This window comes from Helobdella robusta (genome assembly GCF_000326865.2).
Source record: "Helobdella robusta unplaced genomic scaffold HELROscaffold_18, whole genome shotgun sequence".
Taxonomy (NCBI): Eukaryota; Metazoa; Annelida; class Clitellata; order Rhynchobdellida; family Glossiphoniidae; genus Helobdella; species Helobdella robusta.
Window position 1 is genome coordinate 2,149,210 of NW_008703981.1, and position 18,973 is coordinate 2,168,182.

At 32.5% G+C, this 18,973-nt stretch overlaps 2 protein-coding genes across 2 annotated transcripts; both read left to right on the forward strand.

Annotated features, from left to right (window-relative positions):
• Positions 1 to 8,435: 8,435 nt before the first annotated feature.
• Positions 8,436 to 13,311, forward strand: HELRODRAFT_191118 (hypothetical protein; the record flags this gene model as incomplete). Its single annotated transcript, XM_009016406.1, has 3 exons — positions 8,436 to 8,735; positions 11,567 to 11,966; positions 12,340 to 13,311. The coding sequence occupies 3 exons, from the start codon at positions 8,436 to 8,438 to the stop codon at positions 12,534 to 12,536; spliced, it is 897 nt and encodes a 298-aa protein (XP_009014654.1). The 3' UTR covers positions 12,537 to 13,311.
• A 2,743-nt stretch (positions 13,312 to 16,054) lies between these two features.
• On the forward strand, positions 16,055 to 17,665 carry HELRODRAFT_191119 (hypothetical protein; the record flags this gene model as incomplete). Its single annotated transcript, XM_009016407.1, has 4 exons — positions 16,055 to 16,078; positions 16,410 to 16,731; positions 17,088 to 17,272; positions 17,558 to 17,665. The coding sequence occupies exons 2-4, from the start codon at positions 16,464 to 16,466 to the stop codon at positions 17,663 to 17,665; spliced, it is 561 nt and encodes a 186-aa protein (XP_009014655.1). The 5' UTR covers positions 16,055 to 16,078; positions 16,410 to 16,463.
• Positions 17,666 to 18,973: the final 1,308 nt, after the last annotated feature.

Here is an 18,973-nt window from a genome sequence, read left to right on the forward strand (position 1 = left end):
CATACATACATACATACATACATACATACATACATACATACATACATACATACATACATACATACATACATACATACATACATACATACATACATACATACATACATACATACATACATACATACATACATACATACATACATACATACATACATACATACATACATACATACATACATACATACATACATACATACATACATACATACATACATACATACATACATACATACATACATACATACATACATACATACATACATACATACATACATACATACATACATACATACATACATACATACATACATACATACATACATACATACATACATACATACATACATACATACATACATACATACATACATACATACATACATACATACATACATACATACATACATAACTCATGAGTAGAAACGTACGTAGATTAGATGCTCAGCGTTGCAGCAAAAAGTTTTTCATCCTATGCAAATGTTTATCTCGCTCTCTTTCTCTCTCTCTCTCTCTCTCTCTCTGTCTCTCTTTCTCTATCTCTATCTCTCTCTCTCTCTCCTCTCTCTCTCTCTCTAGACTGCTGTTACAATTTTGCTTCCTTTATAAACACAACATCACCATCCTCATTTTAATTATTTCTTTATTTTACCACATATTATCTAGAGTATCACATCATAATGGTGGCCATGATACAGTATCATTGCACAGTATCATATCATAATGGTGGTCATGATACAATATCATTGCACAGTATCATATCAAAATGGTTGCCCTGACACAGTATCATTGCACAGTATCATATCATACTATCCTAATCGCGTTTCACGGTTTTATCATCATATTTCTTTCATCACAACTGCACCGTTGTTATCACCCCTCTTCCCTCAGCATCATCATATCATCTTCATCGCGCCATTATTTTTGTTATTATCATCACCATCACATCAACTGCAAAACTAGCATCTTCAAGTAAGAAACCACGAAGCAATATGGGGTGTTTAGTTCAATTACAACAACATCAACGTACAACATAATAACTAAACCAAACCAACAAACACACAGACATTCACACATACACGTATACAATACATGTACAGTGGATAAATATATTAATAAAGGAGTGAATGAATAAGTAAATGAACGATTTATTGAATAGATGGGTAGAATTTAAATAAATGAATGAATTGAAAGATGAGTTATAATTAAAAAGATAAGTGATACAAAATGATGTGATACAAAACGATGAGATACTGTATGATACCATATCATATAATACAGCCCTTCATGATGCTATGTGATATATATCATAAAAATTGTATACAAACAGTCTCCTTTTAGGTGCAGTTATATCAATTCTAGATAACTAAATACAGCGAATTCTGGAAAAATGAAATATGAGGAAAAATGAGAACGAAGATGATTTACTCACTTTAGATGATGAGATTGTGTAATGGTTATGTGTGTGCGTGTGTGCGTGTGTGCGTGCGTGTGTGTGTGTGTTAGAGCCTTTTCATATGCACTTCTACTACTACTACTATTACTACTACTACTACTACTACTACTACTACTACTACTACTATTACTACTACTACTACTACTACTACTACTACTACTACTACTACTACTACTACTACTACTACTAGTGCTACTACTACTACTACTACTACTACTACTACTACTACTACTACTACTACTACAACTACTAGTGCTGCTGCTACTACTACTACTACTACTACAACTACTAGTGCTGCTGCTGCTACTACTACTAATACTACTACTACTACTACCGCTGCTGCTGCTACTACCACTACTACTACTACTACTAATAATAATAATAATAATCATAATAATATTCATAATATTATAATAATAATAAAATTGCACTTAGCATTCGTTATTTGAATTTAATTTAATTTAATTCCTCATTCACGATATCAGTTTAAATTATTTATCATGTTGGACATAAACACACTTATGAAATTATTAACACACACTAACACACACACACATACACATATACATCTACACATACATACACACATACACACACATACACGCACAACAAACGAAAACGTATTTATTGATACAACCAAAATATACAACAGGCACGTATATTAACATGAGAATTGAACTTAAGAACATAACTCCAGTTAAAGTCGTTCGAAAATCGATTTAAAAATTTTCAATTTAATTTTAAAAAATTTTTAAATTTAATCTTAAAATATAGTTTGGAGAGCCAAGAGGTTATTTATTACACTGGTACATCTATAATGTTGTTTAATAGCGGCGATTTGTTAAGTTTGTTAAGTTTAATATTGAATAGAAATTAATTGAAATTGAAATCTCGTGTCAAGTTGTGCATAATTTTTTGCCATCTTGTTTGGTGGTTTAGTGAATCAGTGAATGTACAATAGAATTAATAATTGTAAAGTTAGCTTACAATACTTTTTTCAAGACAGGAACTCCAACAAGCCAATCAACCAATCGACCAACCAGACAACCAGTCAATCAGCCAGCAAACTAGTCCTATAAAACCAATCAATAAATAAACCAGCCAGCAAATAAACAACAAACAAAAAACCAACCAGCCAAACAATGGTCTACACAACGTACAACTCATCGTACGACTACAGCTACACCTCCACCGCAATCCCTGCTTCAGCCACAAGCACGCTACGTCCACAAGTAATCGCAACCACACAGATCAAAACCTCGTACACTGGCTTCAAATGGGCCGCACTGTTTGCTTGTGTTATATTTTTCCTTGGCGGGGGTATATTTGCGTTATTGGGCTTCATGTTTGCTAGTAAGCTACGTACATTTATCTTGTTATCTTATTTAAGAAACACTCAACTAGGTTTTAAAACTTTTTCCTTAATTAAAAATTTCCTAATTTTCATTCTTGCTTAACTCGTTTTCCAGCCTGGCACTATGTTTATGTATGAAACTCTATCGCTACCTACCGACACAACTATTCACACATTTTCTTTGCTCACAACCGCGGTTCCTGTATGAGTATGCTCACGTTGGCTACCTCTTCGACTTTGTGAATCTTACTTCTCTTCAAATCCGAAACTGCTGCCCGTTCGCAAAAAGAAAGCTTGAAATGACGAGATGAACTTTTTAAGGGGGCCAACATCCAAATCGGGAAGGTTCACCATGGCCGAAAATTCAAGGCCAACAAAAAGTCAATGTGCGAATTTTTTAATATCGCGACAATTATTTATATTTCCACAGCCACACTCTATAGAAAGATTATTTTAAAGTTTTTCGGTCACCCGTCCAAATTTCTGGTGCGACCAGCTAACAAGTTAAGCAAAGACGGACATGAGATAACCAAACGCTCATTACCGATTTACCTGATTGATATTCTCACTATAAAAAACAATTTTGATACAAAAGTAACAAGAGATCTCCATTGTAGAAACGTGCTACTCATTTTGTATTTGTAAAGTGCTTGGATGTGGTTTTCTTTATATTGAAATTATACGTCAAAATGTAACCAGGGCGTTTTTAGCAATATCTCGATTGTTTTTTTTCCAAATTTGAATGATAATAATAATAATAATAACAATAATAATAATAATAATAATAATAATAATAACAATAATAATAATAATAATAATAAAAAGTAGAATAATAATAATTTTGCAGTGATAGCCCAGTGGTCGTCTGGGAAAGGTGAGTACAACTCGGCGAAGATGATGATAACTCTATCATACATTCACTCAGTAGTTGGCTTCATCATCACCGCCATCATCGTCACCATCGTTCTTTTCATTTATCTTCAGAAGAAAAGTGATTAGGATGATGAAGAAGATGATGAAGACGATGTTGTTGTTGTTGAAGATGATGATGACGACGATGTTGTTGATGTTGTTGTTGAAGATGATGATGACGATGATGAGAAAGATGATGATGATGATGAGGACGATGTTTTTGTTGTTTTTATAATGAATGTGTGTGTGTATGTGTTTGTATATCTGTGTGTACGCGTATTTATGTGTGTGTGTGTATAAATTATTAATGGAAGCCCAACTTTTTTCATATATAGCAACTTGAATCGGCCGAATATTATCATTATGTAATACAGAGTACTCACTACAGACTAGTTCGATTCTTTTAATCTCCTAAGCATAAGAATGTGTAATTTGATAATGGAAATCCCGACATAAATTTAGTTTGAAAAATCAAGTTTAACCTGTCAACTGAAATCTACCGTATGGTAAATCTTTTCTAGTTATTCATTCAAGCTATATTTTCAACGCTGAACGTATGCATTGCACACCGACCGGCTTCAGCTTTTACCTTGATAACTTTATTAATTAATAACTTAACAGACATGTTTGATTGAGTTTATTGAGAGGATAATTTCTCTAAATAACGACATAAAAAAAATTTTTGACATTGGGTAATTATTATATGAGACGTTATTGTTATCGCTGGCAAATTGTTTGATCCTGTTTGCTTGCAAAACTCTAATAGACGAGAATTGTAACATTCACTATTACACAATGATGTGAGTGAGTGTGTGTGTGTGTCTGCGTGTTTCTGTGTGTGTGTGTTTGCGTGTGTGTAATTACAGAAATTACAATTACACTTTTGTCCTAAAAGACGCATGAGCCGCTAATTACTTTACATTTGCGATAGAGGTGGTACATTTCTTCTCGGTGTATAGACTTTATGCTGAGTGTTTGAATTTACGTTGGCTGATTGATTTTAATGCTGAATATGCCGGGGTTTTTGTTTCATTGTTTAGTTGTTAGCTGGTTCAAATGCAGCAGCAATCCATTTTTATGCTAATTTTATGGTAAGATACTACGTCAACTTTAACGTATCTGGCCGTTTTGATTTTTTTGTCAAATGCTAATAATGTTACGTTGAATAATTGTGGTTTATTGTATGATACTGTTTTTAATAAAAGCCAAATTTGTCTTAACTGATTCATATTTCAAATATTTTATCTGCACAGCTACATTCGTAACTCTATCTTAGTCAAATTCACATACACAACACAGTCAAACACAAACAAGTATACACACATTTGCACACGCACATACACACATTTACACACGTACACACATTTGCACACGTACACAAACACACACATACACGTGGTAGTTTGAAAAAAGCTGGCAAGCAATTACTATCTTCAATAATATTCACCATTAAGTTAATTATTAAAAAAAAACTAGCGCCTGCCAATAAAGACAATTTCACTACATCAAATATCGATTGAATGACCAAAAATACAACAAAATGGCCAAAAGTACCACAAATTGACCAATAATACCACACAAAACCACACTTTTGATTCACAGTTCAACGATTTATATATGAAAAATACAAGCTCAACGTAAGAATTTTATTTTCACCTTTAATTTTATCGCTCCGAGCACACTCGCCTAATTACTGCATCCGGTTTCGCCTTACTCTGACAACAATTATGTACGTGACTGCCATCTGGCAACTGTGCAAACCTCAAAGAAATAATTACATTACATTAGGCGCTAGACAACTAAATGATTAACACGTGTGATTACGAAAGAGAGTTTCACATGTGCATGTGTGAAGAGAGGTAGAGAAAAAGAGAGAAAAATAGAATAGATATATATATATATAGCCATAGTAACAACAACAACAACACCAGCAACATCAAACTTCTGTAAAGTGGCAAATTGAATAAAATGGAGCAGCAACAACCACAGACAACTTTCGTCACAGCCGGCCCGCCAGCATCCGGCCAGCAGTCTTCCGGTCAACTACATCTCAACAACCGACCGTACCTCAACCTGACAGGAGCCTTTATTTACTCCTGTGTTGTCTTCTGGTGCTGTGGCTGGATCTTCGGGATCGTTGCATTCGTGTGTGCAAGTGAGTTCTCGAAAAGAATGGAATGGCTGTTATAACTTTTTTGGCTAAATAATTTGGTTTTTTTATGTTTTGAGAAAAAAAAAATCTCTTGAGTTTTTTTTTTCAAAAATTTAATCTTGTGATGGTATTATATCAACGTAGATGCGTTTAATAAGTGATATTTTGTATTTAAAATTCAGCATCGGCTAACGTTTTAAATTGTAAGGTTCAATTTTTAATTGAATTAGTTGTTGAATCGATAAATTAACTGACTAAATAAAATTAGAACCAATCACTTTTAAAAAACAAATCACTATTTCAATGACTACACTAGCAAAGCAAAAATCTAAGCGACTACTTCTTAATCAATCGATCAATCAGTTAATCAGTTAACTTATCAATCATTAGCTCTATAAAGCATCAATTCATTTAAATAATTATTTTTTCACTCAACCCTCGAATCAATCAATCAATCACTCATTTATTCAACCAATCAACCAACCAATCAACCATCAATCAATTAATCAACCAACCAATCAACCAACCAATAAACCACCAATCAATCAACCAACCAATAAACCACCAATCAATCAACCAACCAACCAAACCAACCATCAACCAATTAACCAACTAACCAACCAACCAACCAACCAACCAATCAATCAATCAATCAACCAACCAAATAAATGAACCAACCAACCAAACAGTCATCGGCCAATCGAAAGCGAAGGAGGGTAACGAAAGAACAGCTAGGTCGCTGCTTCTTGCTTCCTACATTCTCTCAACCATTGGTGTGGTGTTTGGCATCATACTTTTCAGCGTCATCCTAGCCACTAAGAAAAAATGAGCACCCCCCAACATGATTTGGATGACTTTTACAGATGTCACTAACTTTTTTTATACAATATTTCATTGGATTTCTATATTTTTCATAATCTTCAGTTACCAATACTTTGGGCTTATTTATTATGGGTGATGATATTTTTTTCAAAATTAAAAAAATATTGTCGACGAGTGTTTTTCATGAATTGAAGTACGAATGATTTAATATTGGAAAAATGAAAATAAATTATTTTTCCAAAAGCTGCTATTACTGTCTTTTTATTGATGGATTTTTAAATAAAAGTTTTGAACTAAAAACAGACGAAAACCCTTTTGGGTGTCATTCTTTTCTATGACCGCAATCTCGCTCTATAACATTATTTTTTTTTTTTTATTCTTTAAAAATCAGAATCTGACAGACGCAGAAACTGTAACAACATGCAAGGCAGTGAAACAAAATTAAACAAATAAGTGAGAAAATAAATACAAAAAGTGAGGAAGAGAAATGATAAAACATAAAAAATAAAAATTATTATTCTTACGTTAATAAAATAAACAATGACGACGAGAATTTCTTTCGAAATATTGAGAAACGTAATCAAAAAATTATCCAACGCTAGTGATTCGGTAGATTTCATAAATTAGTTTACGTTATTTTATTTAAAATGGTTTTATCTCACTTCAGTTGGTTGAGAAAGTTTCATAATTCATCCATGCGACAGAAATATGATGAATAACATATTAAAATAATAAAAAGATGGCAGTAATATAAATGGAAATAATGAAAAGTGTTATTATTATTTGCTATATTTTATTTAATAATATGGACAATAATATTTTTATTATTAATTATTATTGTTGCTGTTGTTTGAAGTAATTTATTTATTTTAATTACAATGAACGGTAAATACCAGAATAGTTAGTCGCACTATGTTCTGATTCGGATTCTAAAAGCTTTTTCTGTAAGGCCCGAATGAATAGATGGGTTAGTGATTGGATGATTGAGAAGATGAACGAACGAACCAATGAACAAATGAATCATTAAATGAACGAATGAATGAATGAATGAACAAATTAATAAATAATCGAATGAGTAAGTGAATGAATGAATCAGTAAATGAATGAGTGGGCAAGAAACTAGAATAGAAATATGAACGAAAGAGCGAATTAACCATAAACTTATTAACAACATAACAACAGTCACCACAGATCAACAACTATAACAAACTAATGCAAATAATAACAACCGCAAAAAATAAAATAAATGCATTGAAAAACAAAAAATACGTAACGAAAACGAAATAGAAAATACCCAAACCACAAATTGATGATAATTGTTTTGAGAAAGTAAATCGTTTGATGGTGTGATAATAATAACAATTGTTCATCAGTCGGCTGTATTTAACGTTATAAGATCTTGTTTGCCAATTATGAATGAACACAGCTGTTCGGGGAAAACACGTTTGTGTACAAGTGTGTGTACGTGTAAAAGAGATAGAAAAATTTATATATATGTGTGTGTATGTGTATATATATATATATATATATATATACAAATACATGGCTGGTAATATATGGATATATAAGCATCTACAAACACCTCATCAATGGCATATAGTTAATCTTCGTTAATTACGTTTGTTGTCTAAAACAGGATTTCAAATACGCAAGTAGCTCTACTGAGGCTAGCAATAACAACAGCAACCACTCCTTTTGTAGCAAAATCAGTAGCGGTCTAAGTCAGTAGAAGCAAGAAGACAATGGAGACAACTCTGGAACATGCGGAGAAAAGTGACCCTCCGGCATACGCCATCCATCCTCCAAATCAACCGCCCCAACAACCTTATCCAAATCAACCGTACCCACCTCAACAACAGACCAATCCACCCCAACAACCGTACCCCCAGCAGCCACCTTACCCACAGCAGCCATACGTCTACACAACTGGACAACCACAGCAAATGAACCCTGGAAATGTTGTCCAAATAGGCCAGCCTGTGACAGTCCTCTACAATAGGCCCACCCTTAATTTCACGGGGGCCATTATTTTCTCGTGCATTGTCTTTTGGTGCTGCGGTTGGATTTTTGGGCTGATTGCTTTTGTACTCGCAAGTGAGTCTGCTTGTTTGTCTGTCTGTTTGTTTGGTTGGTTGGTTGTTTGGTTTTTGTTTGTTTGTTTGGTTGATTGGTTGGTTGGTTGATTGGTTGGTTGATTGGCTGATTAATTGGTTGGTTGTTTGGTTGGCTGGTTGATTGGTTGTTTGGTTGGTTGGTTGTTTAGTTGTTGTGTGTTGCAGCTTTTGTTCAACCACTTTATCAATTATATTAATTAACTTTTTAGTTTTTCATTAATCAAATATTTAATTAATTAATTATACTATCATTTGATAATTGAATAATCAATAAATAAATCATCTATCTATCAATAAATCCAACAATCAATCCAACAATCAGTCAATCCAGCAATCAATCAATCAATCCAGCAATCAATTAATCAATCAATCAACTCAACAACCAATCAATATGCCCAGCAATCTATCATTCAATCCAGCAACCATCCAACAACCAATCAATCCAACACATCCAACAATTATTACGCAGTGATCGGCCAATCGACAGCCTCAGACGGCAATGAGAGCTCGGCAAAATCCCTCCTGACAGCCTCCTACGCCCTCTCCACCATCGGATTGGTGATCGGCATCATCCTCTTCATCGTCATCATCGTCCTGTCCGTTAGAGTCAGCAAGAGTTGCTACTACGACAGCCACGGCAACTACAGATGTTCTACTTGAATGTCTAGTCTACAGACTAAATTAGACATATAAGTCAAATTTATGTCTAGATTAGACGTATAGGTTTAATTTGTGTCTAGACACATAGGTCTAATTTAGGTCTAGGTCTAGATTACCAGCCAAATTCATTATATAGATGAGATTAGCCAAATTAGGTAGACAGTGTATATTTTTAAATCAGGAAAGGTGAAAAATATACACTGGATTATTAGATTAGTTTTATATTTTGCTTATTATGAAATCTACAAACTCGTTGAATTCGATATTATTGCTCCTTTATGTATATTACGTTATGATCAGACGGCGATGGCTATTATGTTTCATTTAAAAACCTTTTCTAACTTTTTACAAATTTAAAAACTTCAACTTAATTCTTAAACTCTATTTAATGTTAATCATTAGAAATGGTTTTCAAAAATATTACGATGATGAATAAGAATATAGCATGATTTTAACTTGAAATCAAAAAAATGTAGATTTTAATAATGGCGTAATGTAATCAAACTTAAATCTTACATCAATTAGACAGTTTAATTTAAACATTTAATCATGAAGAGTTCCTAAAGAAAGATAGTAATTATCGTGCATACGTGTATGTTACAATTTTAATTAACTAATTAGTTAATCTATTATAAGCAAATTACAATCAATCAAACAATCAATCAATGGATCCAGAAGTTTGGGTAGGATAATTCCCAAAATCCTTAAAGAATGACCCTTTTTTGACTAATTCCCGTTTGGCGGGGATTCCTTTCAAAATGCAAAGTTGATAGTCTTAATTTTTACATGGAATTTTCAAAAATATTTTTTTTTAAATTATTTGTTGTAGTTAATACATTTTATGATTATTATATTAATATAAATGTCTAGATCTATGTAAATATCTGCCAATGAGTATTAAACTTCACAATGATTTAAATATGTAATGCAAACTTATAAGATGGGTAAACATCACGATAAATTAATAATTTGAGCGGGTCGGTGTGTGTGTGTGTGTGTGTGTGTGTGTGTGTGTGGTGTATGTGTGTGTGTTTACGAGTGGACAACTGTGCTCTGCTGATGACAACCTTATATTTTATGGAGGATAGTATAAATGGATTATATAGTAATTGTAGATTGTTATAATCTTTGGGGTTTTGAAAATGTAGGGCCCTCAGTCATCACACACACAAACACACAAACGTATATATTTAAACATTCCGCTGCTACTACTGCTGCTACTACTACTACTACTAAAACTACTGCTATTGCTACTACAGCTACTTCTTCTACTAGTACTATTACTATTCCTACTGCTTCTGCTGCTTCTACAACTACTACTGTCACTATTACTACTACTGCTGCTGTAACTACTACTACTACTATTACTACAGCTAATAATAACAATAATAATAATAAATTAAAAAATGAATTACTCAGAATGATCGCTTGAGTTACGCTTGCACGTTTACATGCAGCTGTGTTTGAAGCATTCACTGATTAATACAGGTAACTACAATACCTGTGTGCGATCCTTTCTCTTGCTTCACTCTTTCTCCTGCCCGACCCTCTTACTCTTTCTCTCTCTTTTTTCTTTTTTTCCAATCTCTCACTTTTTTGTCACTTTCTTTCCCTATATAATACATACGTATGTATAGGCCTATATATCAATCTCTTTCTCTCTTGTTTTCTTTTGCTTTCTCTCTCTCAGTTTCTTCTTTCTCTTCTCTCCCTCTTTTTCTTTCTTTCTTATATATATATATAAATTCTAGCTTATATATATGATATTAGGTGTATCGATAAAATTTGTAGCATTCAAATAAGGTAAAATCCAACTTGATTGTAAAATCGCACAATATAATAGTACTTCATTGTGCGAGAGTTAACTGCGTTTTAAGAAAGTTGGATAGCAGAAATAATAAATTTGTTGATATTCAAAAGAAATATTGTTTTCAGAGACTTTTTGAAAAAATATTTGCCACAAAATAAAAAATATTTATAATCTTAAAATTAGTTTCGAGTGTCTTACTTTCAACAGAATCGATATTTCTACAAAAAACCAAAGAAGAGTTAGAAAGCAGGTAAATTATCAAATCCCTCGTATAACAATAATGAATCAGGCTGGTTTTGAAAAGTTCCAACCACCGCCAAACTATTCTGCGGAACCAACTGCTCCGAACCCGACCGATCCAACGTACCAACGTTTGCATCAGCAACCCAACTTTACAGAACAATACCCTCCCACTCAGTACCCTGCACAGCACCCTCTCTATGGCCAGCCCGCGTATGGCCAACCTCCAAATGGCCTGCCCCCGTATGGCCAGCCCGCATATTCTCCACAATATGCTTACGGGCAGAATCAGCACACCACAAATATAGTTCAAGTTGGTCATGCACCTCCTCCAGCTGTATACTTCGCCAACCGACCGTACATCAACTTCACCGGAGCCATCGTCTTCTCGTGTATTGTGTACTGGCTGTTTGGGTGTCTGTTTGGTATGGTTGCCTTCATTCTTGCAAGTTAGTCATGTTCGATTCGTTTGATAATATAATTACTTAAGGCTTAAACGATCAATTTGATGTCTCAAGTTCGCTAAATACATTACATTGTTAAGAAAAACCATTATTTTCCCATGGAACTGCAACTAAAACATTCAACCAATAATATATTAATTTATAACAGTCAATTTATAACACACCAAAATACGTACATACACAGGTACACACGCACGCACGCACACGCACACATATTTCCAGGCAGATAATTACGTAGAGAACAAATCACATTTCAATCAATATTTTAATCTAACTCAGTCACTCATCGATAAAAGTTCTACAAACAAACAAAAAAAAACCCACTTAATTACAAATTCTTCACCAAAAAACTAAACAGTGGTTGGTCAGTCGCAGTCAACGAACGGTGAAGTAAGATCGGCCAGAGGTCTGTTGATAGCTTCATATGTGCTTTCCACAGTTGGAATGATACTTGGTATCATTGCCTTCATCGTCATCGTCGTTGTATTGACCAAGAACCCTTACTACAAATCAACATCATGCTACTACTATGGTTCTTCCTATATATGCTATTGATGAAGTTTTTAGTAGTATCATATGATTTTATTCCAAGTACTTATGAATGTATTGGGAATACAGTTCAGTACTTTTAAATGTATTTTTAATGATTTTTTTGTTATTGTAGCTATAAGCCTTATAAATGTTATTAATGGCACAAAAATTTTTATTGTTAGTGATGATATTTCGTTATCGCGATACTATGTACTTGTTGGACGATACAGATGTGTTCATGTTAATAAAGGTAAAGATATAAAGTATGACATAATTTTACTTATGATGGTATGTTACTATGGGTATAGTAATACTTAATGATGTTGTTTAAGATGTTTATGAGACTACTACAATCAATTTTTGTTTGGGAGGTCATCTCCATAAAGTAGGAAATGTATTGATTTAATTGGTATGACCGCGCTTGAATTTAAGTCAAACGTCTATTTTTTTCAAAATATTCAAAATGTAGTAGTAAGATTAATTTTTGGAGTTTTAGGTTTTTGGTGATAAAAATGTATAAACGTTTAATTTTAATTAGTTAAACAATGAGTTATTTGCTAAGATCTAAAAGTTTTTTATTGTTTTTTTTTTTTTGTTAATTTTCGCATGCTATCTTTACAAACCTTTGAGTGATTTAACGATATTTCTTTTACGCTGCTAACTTTCGTCATCTTATGTTTGATTTGATTCATTTTGGAAAGAGAACTTCAACATTTTTTTTACCTAAATAGTACATTAATCATTAATTTTTAAAATCTTTTGATTGCTTATCAAAAATAAAATTTCATTCCTGTTTGTCAGATCAATTTTTCGTTTCGATTTAAATAGAGTAGTAGTGGTTTTATTTTATTTTAGCTGCTGAAATTTTACGTTCTTTCGTTTTCTCTTACCCTTTCTCTCTCTCTCTCTCTCTCTCTCTCTCTCTCTCTCTCTTCTTTTCTCTCTCTTTCTCTCTCGTAATAGACTGACATAATTGACTTGACGAAGTAGTAAAAGTAAAATGAAAACAGGTTGAATATGATTGATAAATAATTTCATACAATGAATTCATAGATGTTAATGTACACACACACATACATACATACATACACATACATACACGCATATACACACATACATACATACATACATACATAACATACACACATACATATACTGTTAAGACATACATATACACACATATGTGTCTGGTGTGTACGTGTGTGTTGTGTATGTGTTGTATTATTAGCGAATTATTTTTAACAAATTTTAAGTTCGTTATAGTTAAACATTAAACTGCTATAATTTAATAGTTACATGTTGTATGTATGCCAGTAAATTGGCGAAAAATATTCGCTAACCAGTAAGATAATTTGCGATGTGGGATGTTTAACGCAGTCGATGTTGAACTTTCAATGGGATGTTAAATAATATTCATTGTATATAATTACACTGCAGTCATTTTAACGTAATTTTATGCAATTTGTGACAATTGATTACAGTAGAAGGAGAAGATTTCAAATTTGTAACTGTTCATGCTGCATGTTGCTCTGGTTTCCAGTAAAGCTTATAATAGATGATGAAACACAAAATGTTGATACGCCTGGAAGTGAATGTTCCACCACTGACCATCACCCTCTTCTTTTGATGACGACCAGGCTGGTCACCTTTCCACTTGTTGTTGGGTTATTTGATGGATTTTTTTAACAGACTCACATTTGTCTATTTAGATTTTTTAATTGGATTAAATTTGGTTTACAAAATGTTTTACTTCAACTCAAGTTTTCGCATAATATTTTTTATTAAAAAACTCCTTTTTAGGAATGATAATTAAAAAAACACTCATAAAACAACAACAAACAAACAAGAAAACAACAATCTATCTATCTATCTACCTATCTATCTATCTATCTATCTATCTATCTATCTATCTATCTATCTATCTATCTATCTATCTATCTATCTATCTATCTATCTATCTATCTATCTATCTATCTATCTATCTATCTATCTATCTATCTATCTATCTATCTATCTATCTATCTATCTATCTATCTATCTATCTATCTATCTATCTATCTATCTATCTATCTATCTATCTATCTATCTATCTATCTATCTATCTATCTATCTATCTATCTATCTATCTATCTATCTATCTATCTATCTATCTATCTATCTATCTATCTATCTATCTATCTATCTATCTATCTATCTATCTATCTATCTATCTAACTATCTATCTATCTATCTATCTATCTATCTATCTATCTATCTATCTATCTATCTATCTATCTATCTATCTATCTATCTATCTATCTATCTATCTATCTATCTATCTATCTATCTATCTATCTATCTATCTATCTATAGCGTATGAAGGGATCTCCCAATGAAGGAGTTTCTCAAAAATGTTGAGCTAACTTCGAGAAGCGTGTAACCTGACTCCAAGGAAAACAGACTTCAAAGAAGGACTAGCTCAATACAGAACGAGCGTTAAATCTTGACACACACTCACACACATACAGGCACACACGCACACATACACAAATTTATCTTAATGTTATAAGCTTGAGATAAATGTTCAATAACTGCTCCATCCCACTAAGCATTTTAATACTTTGACGTGTGTGTGTGTGAGTGTGAGTGTGTGAGTGTGTGTTTGTGTGTGTGTATGGGTGTTTATGTGCGTGTGTGTATTTACATATATTTAAGAGTAACCTTTGGTTATTATTTGCTTTAATTCGAAACTTTAATTATTCAACGTAACGTTTGATCTCTGTAAATATAAATATATAATTTTATTTTGTTACTTTGTATCTTACACGTTTGTTTGTATGTTTGTATGTGTCTGTGTTTGTATGTGTGTGTGTTTGTGTACTTGCGTGTGTGTATCTCGAAACGTTGTTGTTTGAGTTATCTTTCAATACGTCAGTAGTAGTTGTTGTTATCATCTAATCTTACCGGTAATTCTATGTATATTAAAAACTCATATGTATGCAAAAGTGAATATATATATATATAAATATATATATATGTTAATGAGTGTGTGTGTGTATGTTTGTGTATAGATGTGTGTATGCAAGTATGTATGCCTATATACACACACGAGATGTATGCGCGCAAATTGCATGCAGAGAGCAAAAATGTCGATATTTTAAAATGATACACACACACGCACCCACACATATACGCATACGCATACACAGACATAAACATATACACATACCACATACACACACGCATATATACACACATATACATATACACATACACACACACACGAACAAAATAAATTACACATTGTCGATGTGTAGAAAAAAGAAAAAACCCCGCATTCAAGCGCAATGGCTGGATTATACATAACTTCTGTTACATTTCTCTACTTAGCGGTTTTTCTGATGTTTGTGCGTGTAAATGAATCATCAAACAAAACAACTATGGCAACAACAAATACAACACCATCTTCATGCTCATCATCTTTATCATCATCATCATCGTCGTCGTCACATCATCATCGTTAGATATATACTGACTATAATAGGTTTTTGTGTCTATTGGATATTTACGCTGTAAATAAGCGCTGTGTGTGTAACTTTTTTTGGTTTTCTAATGTATATTTTCTATTTGTTAATTTATTTTTTTTATTAAATTAAATAATTGCCGGTGTTTTTTTGGGTGATCATTAAAAAAATTGTTGAAATTTTTTTATTTTTCTGTTAGAAAGATATATTTTAATTAAAAAAAGGCATAGATTAGTGGTGTTAGAGCCTAGAAGTGTTGTTACGAAAAATTCTGCGGACACGACCTTCAATTTATTTCATTAATTTCAATCTGATATAAAAAAAATTTAACAAATTGACATTAATTCAATTCGAACTTAATTCAAAAGTTACAATAAAAACTTACCCACTGCAGAGAAAAAAAAAGATAAAAAAAAGATAAAGATAAAAAACCAACGACAGCCTTAATATGGAACCTGGTAAACAACAAACGGGCTACCACCCTAATCAAGGCTACCCCCCTAATCAAGGTTACCCTCCTAACCAAGGTTACCCCCCTAACCAATACAACCCTGGTGCCTCTAGCAATGTATACGTGGGCCAGCCTCCTCATCCGAGCACTGTGATCTACATGGCAAACCGGCCCTACCTTAATTTCACTGGGGCCATTGTATTTTCCTGTATTGTATTTTGGTGCTGTGGTTGTCTGTTTGGGCTGATCGCTTTTATTCTCGCAAGTAAGGTTTTGTTTATTTTATTATTTTCAAAAATAAAAACAAATCAAAAAGTTTTATAAAATTCTCGCTGATGAAAAAAAATTAATCCATTTGTCCATCAATCAATTAATCTATCAATCAATCAAATCTATCCAATTATTCATTCATTCATCCATCCATCCATCCATTCATTCATTCATTCATTCATTCATTCATTCATTCATTCATTCATTCATTCATTCATTCATTCATTCATTCATTCATTCATTCATTCATTCATTCATTCATTCATTCATTCATTCATTCATTCATTCATCCATTCATCCATTCATCCATTCATCCATTCATTCATTCATTCATTTATTCATTCATCTCAGTGGTCGGTCAGTCTTCAGCTTCGAATGGCGATGAGGCATCAGCAAAATCTTACCTGACGGCTTCGTACGTTCTGTCCACTATTGGCTTCGTCCTCGGCCTCATTCTCATCATCGTCCTAGTCGCCCTTGCAGCTACTGGCGCGGCTTTAGTGACTAAGGCCGCAAAGGAAAATACTTACTACTGGGTTAGTTTGGCAGTCTAGATGATGGAATGAATTAATAACTTAAAATTTTGTGAGATTATAAATGAAAATATCAAATAAGAAAGAAATGTTTCAAGAATAATGTTCCAAAAATTTTATTGGAAAATTTTTGGCATCAATTGCTGCGTGGTTTGAACTTTGCTATCTGTGTTGGACGGATCTGCACTTTTATGAATTCATTCAGTTGATCGTTCAATTATTTATCTCTTTATTCATTCATTTACTTATTCATTCATATGTTTTTTCATTCATTCACTCACTCATCAGAAAACAATTGCTTTACAATTTTTTCTTCTGATTAAACCTGAAAATTTCCCCAAAATCTTCCAAAAAGTTGGCTGTAGTATCAAAGCTCATCTTCAGTCCATCCTCTAAACTTTTAAACAAATTGTTAATTGTAAAACTTAGTGAAAAAAATAATAAGAAGAACGTTAACAATTACATAGAAATTTTTAAAATATTTTAATACTTTTTTTTCTCCGCAGAACAATCAATATAGTGGATAAAGAACACCTTGTTACAAATGAAACTACAAAGAATATACGATAAAAAATAACTTCGGTGATTATTTTAAATTTTATAATACGGAACTTATGATATGTACTCTTAGATAGCGAAGCATTCATTACTAGATAGCAGTGATTCAATCAAGTTTATTTATTATATTTACACTAAACACTGTCGACTGATTTATAATTCTGACTTTATTGATTTGAAATATTTAATATATAAAGCTAAATATGCTGAAAATCTATAACTAGTTAAAATATTAACCAATATTTTTGCTCTCAAATCGATTGTTTTTTGATTTATTAAACCTACAGCCATAAACGATTTGCCAAAGAATATTTTTTAAGAATATTTTTCACTTACAAAGAATTAAATGACATTTTTATCTTCACCGCTTTTTTATTTATTACAAGGTGTGCTGGTAGATTAGAAAATTCAGAAATATGTTTTTATCCTTTTATTTACACCTGCAAAATAACCAAAAAGTTTAATTGCATTTTATTAGAACTTAAATGACAAACATTATGTGGCTATCTTTGTGTGGTATCATGGTGAAGTTATGATATACTATCACGGTATAATGATAGCAAAGTTTTTGTGATATTATGGTGGTACAGTTTCATTGTATTATGCATGAAGACTATGATGGTCAAATAATGATCTGATGTTTATGACGACGACGATGATGAAGACGATGAAGAAACATTTATTTTTATCAAATTTTTAAAATTTTTACGCATTAAGCTGTTTAGCCTAATGCAACAACATGCCATTTAACTTTTAACTTACACCAAAAATATTCTATTCTCCGCTAAACTTGATACATGACACATGATACATTATTGTTTAATTATATTATACTCTTCTGTGGCTTTTTCTCTCTCTCACTTTTGCTTATTTTCTCTCTCTTGCTCTTGCTCTCCCTCTCTGATTTTTAATATCTCTTTCTCTTTTCTCTGACTATCTAGCACTGTGTGACTATGTTATCCTACAACATTTTTTATCTCTATAACTCTTTTTCTCACCTTCCTTCTCTCGCTAAGAACCTATTTGATACTATGACTATTTGATACTATGAAGTATTCAGCTAGGATGAGTAAAATCCTTCCGTCATAAACTAAACAGCCGGCCTTCAGATGAGGTGTACCTGTGACTGTTGAGGAACAAGCGCCA